General features: G+C 44.5%; 1 protein-coding gene across 1 annotated transcript in view; it reads left to right on the top strand.

The window, feature by feature from the left end:
* The window catches only part of LOC122559231 (laminin subunit beta-2-like), a 166,522-nt gene that overhangs the window by 3,587 nt on the left and 149,445 nt on the right, over positions 1-13,490 (top strand). Inside the window, exon 2 of the mRNA XM_043708611.1 lies at positions 3,348-3,419. Within this exon, the coding sequence (XP_043564546.1) occupies positions 3,389-3,419 (31 nt within the window). The 5' untranslated portion in view covers positions 3,348-3,388. The remainder of the gene's footprint in view (positions 1-3,347; positions 3,420-13,490) is intronic.

The raw sequence follows: 13,490 nt of genomic DNA, 5'->3' as shown, positions 1-13,490 counted from the left end.
GTGGCGATTGTGATGATAGTGGACATGGTAGTGGGGATGGTGATGGTGGGGATGATCTTGGGGATGGTGATGGTGCTAGCGATGGTGAAGGTGGTGATGATGATGGAGATGGTGATGATTTTAATGGGGATGATGGTGGTGACGGCGATCATGATGATGGTGGAGGTGGTGAAGATGGTGGTGGAGATGGTGATGAAGGTGTTGGTGGTGGTGATGATGATGGTGGAGATGGTGATGATAATGGTAGTGGTGCTGTTAGTGGTGAGCAGGGCGCTATCTCATTCCTCCTGTCCTAAAAACCTCACCAATGCTTTCACTATCTCTGCAGCTACTGCCTTTCAAACCCTTGAGTGCAGGTCCACAGACCCTGGAGATTTGTCTGCCTTTAGCCCCGTTAGTTTGTCAAAGAGATTGTCCCCTGTGATAGACACTGCTGTAATATCTCGCCTCCCATTAGCACCTTGCTTATTGTTGGGATGTTCATATTGTCCTCCACCATGAAGCCTGATGGAAAATGTTTGTTTAAGTTATCGCCATTTCCCTTGTGCTCCATTATGAATTCCCCAGTTGCATTCTCTGAGAGTCCCACGCTTACTTTTTATCTACAAGGACCCTGCCCCCACAGCTCTCTGTGGGAAGGAGTTCCAAAGACACTCTTCTCTCTGAGAGAAGACATTCCTCCCCATCTCAGTCTGAAACTGGTGCCCCTTTATTCTGAGACTGTACCCTCTGGTCCCAGACCCTCCCATGAAGGGAACCATCCTCTCAGCATTGACCCTGTCAATCCATTTAAGAATCATATGTGTTTCAATGAGATCACCTCCCATTCTTCCAAATTCCAGTGAGTAGAGTCCCAGTTTGTTTAAACCTGTGCTCATAAGACAATCCCTGCATACCAGGGGTCTTCCTAGTGAACCTTCTCAGAACTGCCTCCAGTGAAATGATATCTCTGCTTTTAACAAGGGGACTAAAACTGATCTTTGGAGTCCAGGTGTGCTCTCCCCAGTACCTTGTATAGTTGCTATATAATACTTGTACTCCAACCCCATTGAAATAAGAGTCAACATTCCATGACCATTCCTGATTACCTGCTGCCCCGTGTGCTAGCTTTGTGTTTCATTTACAAGTTCCCCCAAGTCCCTTTGTGTTGCAGCTTCCTGCAGTTTTTCTCCATTTAAAATATACTCTGTCCTTTATTCTCCCTTCCAAACCGAACAACTTCACATTTTTCCACATTGTACTGCATTTGCCAACATTTTGCCCACTTACGTAACCTGTCAATACCTCTCTGGTTGTAAAACACTTTGTGATGACAATCACTGTTTCTGAAGGGTAGACATTAAGAAAACACAGCAGTCAATTTCCATGCAGCAAGCGCCTACAGACACCAATGGGGTAATGGTCAGGTATCCTATAAAGCCCTGGTTAGACCACACTTGGAATATTGTGTTCAGTTCTGGGTGCCTCATTATACGAAGGATGTGGAAGCTTTAAAGAAGGTGGAGAGATTTCCCAGGATGCTGCCTGGACTGGAGGGTATGTCTTCTGAAGAAAGATTGAGGGAGTTAGGGCTTTTCTCATTGGAACGAAGAAGGATGAGAGGTGTACAAGATGGTGAAAGGCATAGATACAGTGAATAGCTAGAGACTTTTTCCCAGGGCAGAAATGGCTGTGACAAGGGGCATAATTTTAGGGTGATTGGAGGAAGGTTTAGGGGAGATGTTAGAGGTAGGTTCTTTACAGAGTGTGTGGGGAGGGGGGTGCATGGAATGCACGAGGTAGGTTCTTTACACAGAGTGTGGGGAGGGGGGTGCATGGAATGCACTGCCAGTGGTGGGAGTAGAGGGATATTTAAGAGACTCTTGGATAGGCACATGGATGATAGTGCAATGAAGGGGACGTAGGTTAGTCTGATCTTAGAGTTGGATAAAAGTTTGGAACAACATCGATGGCTGAAGGGACTGTACTGTGCTGTACTACTCTATATTCTCTTTTTTAATTCAGTTTTTGTTGGGGGTATTTGTTGTGGGTTAGTTATTTATCAGTATACCTGGGAAGATCTGGGCTCTCCATTGAAGTAATGGCCTGGGCGTCTTTTCCATTTGCCTGAGATGGAAGGGAAGCCTTAGGTTTCTCATCGCATCCAAATGTGGAACCCCTGACAGTGAACCCTTCAGTATTTTACTGAGACTATCATAAAACCATCGATACAGGAGCAGACTTAGGCCATTCAGCCCATCAAATCTGCTTCACTATATGCTCATGGCTGATATGTTCCTCAACCCCATTCTCCTGCCTTCTCCCCATGACCCTTGACCCCCTTACTAATCAAGAACATATCTATCTATGTCTTAAACAATGGCTTGGCCTCCACTGCCCTCTGCAGCAATGAGTTCCACAGATTCCCCACCCTCTGGCTGAAGAAATTCCTCTTCATCTCAGTCCTGAAGGATCATCCCTTCACCCTGAGGCTGTGCCTTTGGGTCTTACAGCTGGGAACATCTTCTCCATGTTCACTCTATCCAGGCCTCTCAGTATTCTGTAAGTTACAATCAGATCACCCCCTCATCCTTCAAAACTCTATCGAGTACAGACCCAGAGTCCTCAACCACTCCTCCCATGACCAGGGGTTTCATCGTTGGGATCATTCTGGACCTCCTTCTAACAAAAGGCTTACATAGATGACCCTCCCCCTCCAGTACATCTCATACCTGGACGTGTTAAAGATATCTCTGCTATTTTCTCTCTGACATCCTTCACGTTTGAGCTGAGATGCTTTTTCCATAGTAAATTCCAATGTTTATCTTTCAGTATTATTTCCCGATCTCTGGGCCTCCTGGTTAATTATCCCACTGCCTTCCCTTGCATGATAATGATTTAACCAATTTTAATGATGGTCAATATTTTAAAGTGTGTGATAATGATTCAGAAACTTGCTTCACAACTCTCCTGGTTATAACTTCCATCGAATTTTCGTCAAAATTGAAATTACTCCCCAGCTTGTGCTTTCACTTGAATTGAATTGGATAGAACGTACAGCACTGAAACAGACCATTCGGCCCTTGGACCATGCTGGCGTTTCTGCTCCACATGAGCCCCTTTCCACCCTCTGCTTCATCTCACCCTGTCAGAGACATTCTCAGGATGGTGTATTGTGGATAATTATGACGTGCCAGCACATGGGGAAAAGGCAGGGGTTTGACGCTCAGTAATAGAGCCAGGTGAAACGCTAAATGGTTTGTTAATTCACCCCTATGATTTGAAATGTTTCTGAAGATTGTCTTGTTTGCTTTAGTGTGGGTTATTCTGTTTGATTCTATGTAATGGTTTGCTTTTGTTCATTGCAGTTGTGCCTTGTGGAAAGCAGAATTGGCTGTGACCACTCAGAATGACACGCTTACTAGCCCTGGTGCTGTTCGGTAAGTCTCCCTTTCTGTATTTCAGAAAGTCAGTCACTGAATGCACTAAACCATATCCATAGCCACAGAATCTCAGCTGTTGCGTTGAGTCATTGGCTCTTCCAATCTGTTCTCTGATTCAATATGATCATGCAGTTATATAAATTGGTTATGATAGGGATATTCATTCCATTCACCCACTTATTATTCAGGTTATTCATCCAATAACCATCATGTCCTTGCCCAATACATATCAGCTTTCAAAGTTTTCACCTGACAGCATCCACAGCATCCTTTCCTGAAGAAGGGCTTATGCCCGAAATGTCGATTTTCCAGCAACACATTTTTAAGCATCCACAGTGTTCCCTAGGGAGACAGCGTAATTTTCTTCTATGGACTGAGACCTTGATATTTTCTATTTAACCCGTTCTGAGATGTTAAGAAACTGTTCTGGAGCAGACAGATTTCAAACCATGGCCTCCTGGTCTTGAGGTAGGAACATTCCCACAGTGCCTCAAGATCCCTTTGTCTGAGACCTAATGGGCTGAGGGAACAGACGTTGGATATATTAAAGTGACAAAAAGAGATGTGGATTAAAGATCTGAAACACAACAAAACAGAAATTGCTGGAGAAACTCTGCAAGTCTGGCAGAGAGAAACAGACTTGATGTCTCAAAACTGTACTTGATGGAGTTTAGAGGGATGAGGAGGGGGATCTGATTGCAAGTTACAGAATACTGAGAGGCCTGTGTTGAGTGGACGTGGAGAAGATGTTACCAACTCATAGGAGAGACTAGGATCTGAGTGCACAGCTTTAGAGTAAAGGGGTGACCTTTTGGAACTGAGATGAGGAGGAATTTCTTTAGCTGGAGGGTGGGGAATGTCTGGAACTCATTACCGTTGAGGACTGTGGAGGCCAAGTCATTGAGTGTCATTAAGACAGAGATAGACAGCTTCTTGCCTATTAAGGGAATCAAGGGTTACAGGGAGAAACATATCAGCCATGATTGAACAGCAGGGCATATTCAATGGGCCAAATGGTCTAATTCTGTTCCTAATCTTATGATTTTATGGAGTCCAGTGACCCTTTGTCAGAGTCCTTTTCATGGAGATATTAATGAAGGGTTAGTTGAGTGTAAACTAGCTGTATAAATATGAGGTGCTGTAATCATTAGGGGGTGAGTTGAATGGCTGACTGAATTAAAGTTCTCACTAAAAGCATGGATTTGCACCCTATTTAGTTACAATTAATGAATGAGGAGATGGTTTCCTGACATCATCCATGCATTGCCCAGCTCAAATTTGTCCCTTGTTCTGCGGGCTATCCCCAAGAACACACCTCCCCCAACCTCACCACCAGAAATACATTCTTTCTATTGAATGTATCAACCTCTTTAATCGTCTTAAACAGCTCGATTAGAATGTGCCTGTTAATCTCCTCTACTCCGCATTCATCTCTGCTCTCTGTGCTTTGTTATTGCAATTGAACTCTTTTAAATCATAAAATAAAACCCAGAAGTTGCTGGAGAAACCCAGCAGATCTGGCAGCATCTGTGCAGAGAAATCAGAGTTAACATTTCAAGTCCAGTATGACACTTGGAGTCATAGAGTTATAAGAAAGCCCTGAATTCTGTTTTAAGTAAAAGAGGATGTGCTAATAGAGATATTGGTATTGGTTATAGTTATGGTAAGCATATTCATTTTACTTCCCAATTGGCATTCAAAACCTTTAATATTCTTGCCCAATTAGAAATAGCAATCTCAGCTTTTAAACGGGACATCGTTTCTGAAATTCTGAGTCTGGCCAATGGGTCATATTCGAATACAGGGTTCATGGAGCTGCAATGTCATTTCTGAGTCAGTGCACAGAGCTGAGCATGACATCTAGGGTGACAACTCTGTGCAGTACAAGGGGGGTAGAAGGTCAGAGGTAAGGTGTTAAGCCAAGGCCCTCGTGTCTTCTCTCAGGTGGATGAGAAAGATCAATGGCTGCTATGTGAAAGAAGTGAGAGAGGTTCTCCCCTGTGTCGTGTCCAGTATCTCTCCCTCAGTCAACATCACAACAAAAAACAGATGATCTGCTCATTCAGGTAGGCTTGTTTCATATCCAACATTGACTCCAGCTCCCACATGGAGCCTGGTATCTCTGATGATACCCACTCCTTGGCCAGTGTGTGCTGTGGTTAAAGTCACCAGAACTATTTGAGATGCCTTTGATGAATTCACAGCCACCAATCCTTCTGATTTGTGTTTGTCTAAACTGTGAATATCGTGTAAGGAAGGATATCCGCACAAAGTCTTCAACTGAAGAAAATTTCAATCCCCATGAACAGAATCGGTTTAGTATATAGTATTTAATAGAATTAGCATTAGATTTATTGTCGTGAGTACTTAAGCACAGGAGTACATTGCAAAGTGAACAAAGTCACCACTCACTGGCACCATCTTAGGTACAAAAACCCACGTTTAAAAAATATAGATACAAAAATCAACATTATAACTGATATAGAGGACAGGAGAAAGTGAGGACTGCAGATGCTAGAGATCAGAGTCGAGAGTGTGGTGCTGGAAAAGCGCAGCAGGTCAGGCAGCATCTGAGGAGCAGGAGAGTTGATGTTTCGAACATAAGCTCTTCATCAGGAATGTGGGAGAGCTCAAGGGGCTGAGAGATAAATGGGAGGGGGATGGAACTCTGGAGGTGATAGCTGGGAATGCGATAGGTAGGTCAGGGTGGGGGATGATGGCGATAGGTTTTCCTGCCCCTCCACATACATTCTCCTGTGTCCATTGCTCTCGATATGGTCTCCTCTACACTGGGGAGACAGGACGCCAACTCGACAAATGTTTCAGAGAATATCTGTGGAACACCCGCACTAACCAATCCCACTGCCCTGTGGCTGAACACTTCAACTCCCCCTCCCACTCGGCCAAGGACATGCAGGTCCTGGACCTCCTCCACCACCAAATCCTAGCCACCTGATGCCTGGAGGAAGAATTTGTGTCTCTGTGGTCCTGATTTGAGATTGTGATAGGTCACATTAGAGGGAAGCTTTGTGTAACCTATCCCCACACCTTCCCATCACCTCCTACACCTGGGCTCCATTGGGTATTCCAGTGCTCCTCAGATGCTGCCTGACCTGCTGTGCTTTTCCAGCACCACACTCTCGACTTCCATTGGGTACTGTAGAGTAGGAAGCTCATTAGCTCTAGTCATTGTAATGGCATTCCCTCATTGTTGAGCACACATCCAACAGGTGTATTGCCCCTCCAACAGGTTCAATGTCACAATCCCTTGTCACTGTGAAAATCTCAGACAGTCAGTGGCCACAGTTACAGCTCATCATTTGTGTTGCCTAACACTGGGAAGCGAGCTATGCAATCTGACAGCCCCTTGCATATGGAAATATCAGCCCTTCAGTTTGCAGAAATACGTCCAAACTGAATGCATTCTTACAAGGTTGCTGCCTGGTTGAACATACTCAATGAAAATCCTGAAGGGGTTTACTATTTGCCAGTTCCGCTGGTGAGTGACAGACCAGTGCCAGGCGAAAGACTGTGTGTGAAAATGATCAGCAAATGTATAAATGTCCTCAGTTAGTTGCCTAGCTACAGATACAAAGGGTTTATAGCAGGGCACTCAGAGTTCAAAATACAAAGATCATCGGCAAAAAGCAGGGTGAGAAACTGGGAGGGAGTAACCTCAATCGTCCTGTTGATTATTCCGTTTCTAATCAAGGCTGACACTTGGGGAGCAAAGACCATGCTTCAAACTCCCGTCTTTTATATTCAAAGTTAAGCCTAAGTCCTGCTTGGGTGGATGTTAAAGGTCCTTTTGTGTAGCTGGAAGACCGTAAGGGAAGTCTTTCCTGGTCATTGTCGGTAATTGAATGTTCACGTGTACACTGACTGTACGAACCCTGAGCCCCTCCATTACCAGAGGCCCAGGCTGACACCCTTCTAGCTCACGCGGAGGGCCATCATGAACTGGGCTTCAATATCGACATTCCAGCAGGTTCCATCTCCACAATCTCAGCCGTCTCCAGATCCACTGACTCCAGCTCCTTCTGATTCGACTCCGGATTTCCTGGAGTTAGTTCAGCCTAACTCCACAATTCCTCATCTGTGCTTATCATTTCACCCTCAACATTAATTGTCATTTTCCTGCTACCTCTGATTCCTCCTCCTGTCCCTTCCCTCTCTCTCTTCATCTCCATCTCCATCACTCTCTCTCCCTCCACCTCCCTTTTCCTCCTTACCTTTCTCCTTTGATTTCTTTCTATACCTCCCTCCCGCACTATATTTCCCACCTCTCCTCCTCTCTCACCGTCCCTCTCCCCCCGTTCCCTTTATCTCCGTCACCCTCCACCTCCAGTGGGCAGCGTTCTTCAGCGGTGAGGCAAGGGGAAGATGAGTTTGATCCCCTATACTCCAGGGATTGAGCACTAAAGCCTTGGCTGTGCAGTACTGAGGGATAGCTACACTGTTAGAGATGCCAGTCTTTGAAGGAGAGGTTAAACCAATGTTCCTTCTGTCCCTTCGGGAGAATATAGAAGTTCCCATTGCCATTGTTTTGAAAAGGGACAGGGGAGTCAGTGCAGGTGACCTGGCTAATGTAATCCTGAATCGTCAGGCCGAAGAGAGGAGACAAAACCCAAACTTCTTTTTGTTATATTACCTGTGCGATCATTTGGCTGCACCTTTCGGTCACACAGACACGTAGATACACACAGACACACGCGCACACCTACCTACCTTGGAATACCAATGGTAAGTGACCCTCTGGGTGAATATGTTCATCTTTATCTCCATCTGAATTGGAACACTATTTATTTTCAAAATGTCTATCTACTTCTAGTCTGTCCCACACTCTCACACCACACCCTATCAAATCCCCTCAGGATCTTACCGGTCTCACCCCCCTCATTCTTCTAAACTCTAATGGGTACAGGCTCAAACTCCACACCCTTTCCTCCTTCATGTCAGGAACCAGCCGAGTGTGTTTCAATGGCTACTGCTTCAAAAGTGCAAGTTACTTGTGCAGAGGTCACATGACTATGGCAAGTCACAAGTGTACAGTGTCCTTAAAATTGGATTGCCCTAAACATTTCCCTTTCCATAAAACTATTAACTATGTATGGTTTGCAAATAAAATTACCACACATGAACATGAACTATATGCTCATTCTCATCAGTTCCATAGAACATAGAACATAGAACAATACAGCACAGAACAGGCCCTTTGGCCCACGATGTTGTGCCGAACTTCTAACCTAGATCCACTACTGTCCTTGATCGGACCTACCCTCGTTCTCGTCATTGTCAGTTCCACTTTTGTCAGTCTCTACATGTACATAATCCATAATCTTTAAAATGTTGAAGTTTTTTACTGACCCATATGCAAGTTTCTGACAGCAGTTTCTCCATGAGCTGATCATTCCTGGACTGATGTTCCTTCTCTGTTTCTGTAGGGACTCTTTGATCAGAGTAAGACCCTTGTCTTTCAGATTTAATGTCCCTGTTGAGTTAAAAACCAAAATAATTGCAGATACTGGTCTGAGGAAAGGTCACTGGACCCAAAACATTAAATCTGATTTTTCTCCACAGATGCTGAGCTTTTCCAGCAGGTTCTGTTTTGTCTCTCTCGAGTTGTTGATATCTGGAACGTTGTCGAGCTGTTGATGCCTGTTGGTTTTAGTGAAAGATGTTTCATGTTTGATACTCCAATACCACTGCACATCCTTAGCAGTGAGCTTGTGCAATGGTTCTGAAGTCAAATTAGTCAAGGCGTTTACTAGGTAGCTCATAAATCTAACAAATTATTTCACTTTTTTCACATCTGCCTGTTGCTGCAGCTCAGTCACAGTTCACACTTTGCTGGGTTCTGGGTAAAGTCCTATCACTGTTCACACATGACCCGTGCACTTAACTTTGAAAATCTTCAATTAAAACCCTTTCTTGTTCAGCTTCAGGTTTATCTGGTGAGTTCTCTCTTGCAGATCAAGTTCTGAGATGGCTTCTTCCATCATGTCTCCAAATCCATAGATTAACAGACCAAACAGGATAGCCTCTAGTCCAGGAAGATCACTGACTATCCTGTGCTGTCTGTACTAATGTTCTTATGGAGCAGTGGGAATGCCAAATGGCCCCTCAGGATCTCTTGAATGGTATCCAGAATGAGGTTAGAAAATTATTGATTTCATCCAGCTTTGCTTCCCAGTGACCATCATTTGTAAAGGAGACAATAAACAAGAGTCTTGGCAAATTGTGGCAAAGTTTCTTCAATGGTTGGCTTGAAGTGTCTTCAAGATTTTATTCGGATCCTATGGGTCGATGCATACTCTTAGCTTTCCAGATTATTGCACTGCTCCCATGCTGCTAATCCATTCTGTAAGATTGATATATTCTTGATCATTCCCTTATTTTCCAGCTCCTCGGTTGTCTTCGGGCTGGATGTGGGGGCAGCTAGAACTCTCCTTGGTAGATGCTGAGTTAGTCTCATGCTTTCATCTACATTGATGTGATGTTGACCAAGAAGAAATCCAAGATATATATTAAGTTAAAAATCTCACAACACCAGGTTATAGGCCAACAGGTTTATTTGGAAGCACTAGCTTTTGGAGCGCTGTTCCTTCATCAGGTGGTTGTGGAGTAATTACAAAGATGCATCTTGGCATCTTTATAATTATTTAGGATCTGTTCAGCAATCAGTGATTTAGTGGTCAGTGAAACACTGCAAATCTCACCCATTAACATCCTCTAGATGATGATTGACTACCTCAGAGCTTCTGTACAGACCATTGGTCTCCTCTCCCAGTAGATGTGCTCTCATAGCAGGATCTCTTCTGCCTCAGAAAATCCCATTTATAATGAAATAATCTTTCAGTTGTTCACAGGGTTCAGCTAGACATGTAAATGACTTCACAGACTGATAAATAATCTCCATTGCCCCTTGAGCCCTGATGTTGAACACATAGTATTCATAAGTACTGTTCCTCGGTGAGATATAGGGTTCAATGCAACCTGTGGCTCACTCTTTAGCACAAATAACAATGTGATTTGTTCAGGTTTCTTATTTAACTCTATATCTACCTCATCATTTTGCCATTGGGTTTGGAGGAAATTCCATTTTTGTCTTATACTGTCTTTCATTTGTATAGCACCAGGTACTTGAAAAATCACAATCGTTCTGACTTAACCAGTGGCTCAAAAGTGCAACTAATTCTTCCTTCATGTTTCTTAGAGTAACCAGTTCTCTTCCAGCTCTAAAAATCCACACAATTTCAGCTGCACTTCTGATGCCATCTTTCCAACACAATTTTGTGTTTTTTAATGGCCAGTGTTTCCAGAGTAAAAGCATCAGAGGTTACCTGACTCTGGCAATTCGTCCGTGAATATGGTCCTAACAAATACATTCCTCTAAAGATAGAGACCTTCTCTGAAATGTTTCCAATGCAAGTTTATCACTTCTAAGGCCAGGAGATCCAATCTGTGCAGAATACTCCTGGTGCAGCCTCACCAGTCTCTTATACAGTTGTAGTAAGACTTCGTGTAAAAGTAGAATCCCCACAGTATGACAAGAGACCTTTTGGCCCATCAAGTCTGCACCAACCCTCCTAAGAGCATCCCACCAAACCCAACCCGTACCCTGTCCCTGTAATTCTGCATTTCCCATGGCTAAGCCACATAACCTGCATATCCGTGGTTACTATGGACAATTTCCCATGGCTGATTCACCCTAACCTTCAAATCTTTGGACTGTGGAGAGGAAACCCAAAAGGAAATCCACACCGACACGGGGAAAATGTGCAAACTCCACACGGACTGTCACCCAAGGGCAGAATTGAACCTGGGTTCCTGGTGCTGTGAGGCAGCAGTGCTAACCACTGAGCCACCGTGCCGCCCCATTTCCTATACTTTAAAAGTACATTCGTTGGCTGTAATGTGTGTTGAGACATGGAAATGGGAGGCTTTATTTCTTTCCTCTCCTCCTCTTCCTTTCTTACTCACCTTTCCTCTCTATCCCTGTCTCCCCCCCCCACTCCTTCCATCGAGTAGGCTATCCAGTGCCAATCCCTTTCTTGTATCGATGTTTCAACTGGGTTTGGTGTCTGAAGGAGTTTTTTAAAAATGAATCCACAGGATTTTGGCACTGCTGGATAGGCCAGCATTTATTGCCCGTCCCTAATTGCCCAGGGGACAGTTTAGATAGAGTCAACCTCAATGCTTTCAGTCTGAAGTCATGTGTAGACCAGAATAAAAAGGCTGGTAGATTTTCTTCCCTAAATGGCTTAGGGAACCAATGGGCATTTCCCTGACAATTGTCAACAGTTTCATTGTCACTGATAGACTCTTAATTCCAGATTTTTATTAGGCTTGTAGAGTCATTCAGGTTAGAAACTGGCCCTTTGGCCCACCATGTCTATACCAACCAACAAGCACAAGAGAGGAAATAGCTGGGACCCTGACAGATATCTTTGTGGCATCCTTAAATACAGGTGAGGTGCCCGAGGACTGGAAGGCTGCTCATGTTGTCCCCCTGTACAAGAAGGGTAGTAGGGATATTCTAGGTAACTACAGACCAGTGAGCCTGACGTTGGTGGTGGGAAAGTTGCTGGAGAAGGTACTGAGGGATAGGATCTATTTATATTTAGAAAAGAATGGGTTTATCAGTGATAGGCAACACGGTTTTGTGCGGGGGAGATCGTGCCTTACCAACTTAATAGAGTTCTTTGAGGAAGTGACCAAATTGATAGATGAAATCCCTGGCAGGGTTCAAACCCAGGTACCCAGAACAGTAACTGGGTCTGTGGATTAATATTCTCGCGATAATGTGATGAGACAGTCATCCCTTGGGTAGGAATCAGCTCCAGCTCAGTGCCCCTCCACCCACCATCACAAGATCAAGAAATATTGATGTGTGGACACCCAGTGGTGCTAGGAGCTTGACCTGGCTGTGATGAACCTTCTGGTTGAACAGTTAGATAGCACAGTGTCGAAGCTCCCACTTAAAGGAAGTTCACTTTGGTTGGTCCTGATTGGATGATTTGTGGAAGCAGAGCCCTGGTGTGAGTTCAGTATCTTCCTGTGGGCTATGTATGAGTCGGAGGAGGGAGTGGTGGATGGGTGATGAATGTGGATTTTATCAGCCTTTCTGTGAGGTGGTGTACAACTGTTTGTAAATAAGGAATTGCAAAGGATTGGTTGAATTTTCAGTGTGTGTAGTGAAGGGAATTACCCACAATGAGGGCATGTTGGAACATGTACTTTATCCTGATCTATGATGTCTGATTTGTTCAATTAATCATTGACTCTGGTGATTGGAAGGTAATGCTGACTGTAGTCTCTGCAGGGAGGGACCAGGAGGACGCGATGGCAACTGTTTGCCTCCTGTCACTTTTCCATTCCACTCTTGGCTCTGTCTCAGAATGCTGAGAGCTCAAGTTTCACTACCGAGGCATAAACCAGGTTGATAGTGTGCACTACTGAGGGGGTGAAGCACTGTTGCAGGTGCCATCTTTCAGATTAGACATAAAACCAAGGCCTTCTCAGGGTATACCTGATAGACTTCCTTGACTAGTGTTGCACATTCGAAGGGGAGTGCTCCCTGGGGTCCTGGCCAATATTTATCACATACACAGTTCTTTGGAATTTGTGTCACAGGAAGAAGGCATTTCGTACGCTCGCCTTCATTGCTCAGACCATTGATTCCAGGAGTTGGGTTGTCCTGTTGAGGTTATACAGGACATTGGTGAGGCCACTTTTGGAGTACCATGTACAGTTCTGGTTGCCCGACCAAAGGAAGGATATTTGGTAGTGTGGATGAGCAGAGGGATCTTGGTGTCCATGTACACAAATCTTTGAAAGTTGCCACCCAGGTAAATAGTGCGGTGAAGAAGGCATATGGCATACTGGCTTTTATTGGTAGAGGAATGGAGTTCCGGAGTCCTGAGGTCATGTTGCAGTTGTATAAGACTCTGGTGCGGCCACATCTGGAGTATTGTGTGCAGTTTTGGTCGCCATACTATAGGAAGGATGTGAAGGCACTGGAACGGGTGCAGAGGAGGTTTACCAGGATGTTGACTGGTATGGTAG

This window comes from Chiloscyllium plagiosum, chromosome 18 (assembly GCF_004010195.1).
Source record: "Chiloscyllium plagiosum isolate BGI_BamShark_2017 chromosome 18, ASM401019v2, whole genome shotgun sequence".
NCBI lineage: Eukaryota > Metazoa > Chordata > Chondrichthyes > Orectolobiformes > Hemiscylliidae > Chiloscyllium > Chiloscyllium plagiosum.
The sequence above is the reverse complement of the archived record's forward strand: the minus strand, read 5'-3'. Positions and strand labels throughout refer to the sequence as shown.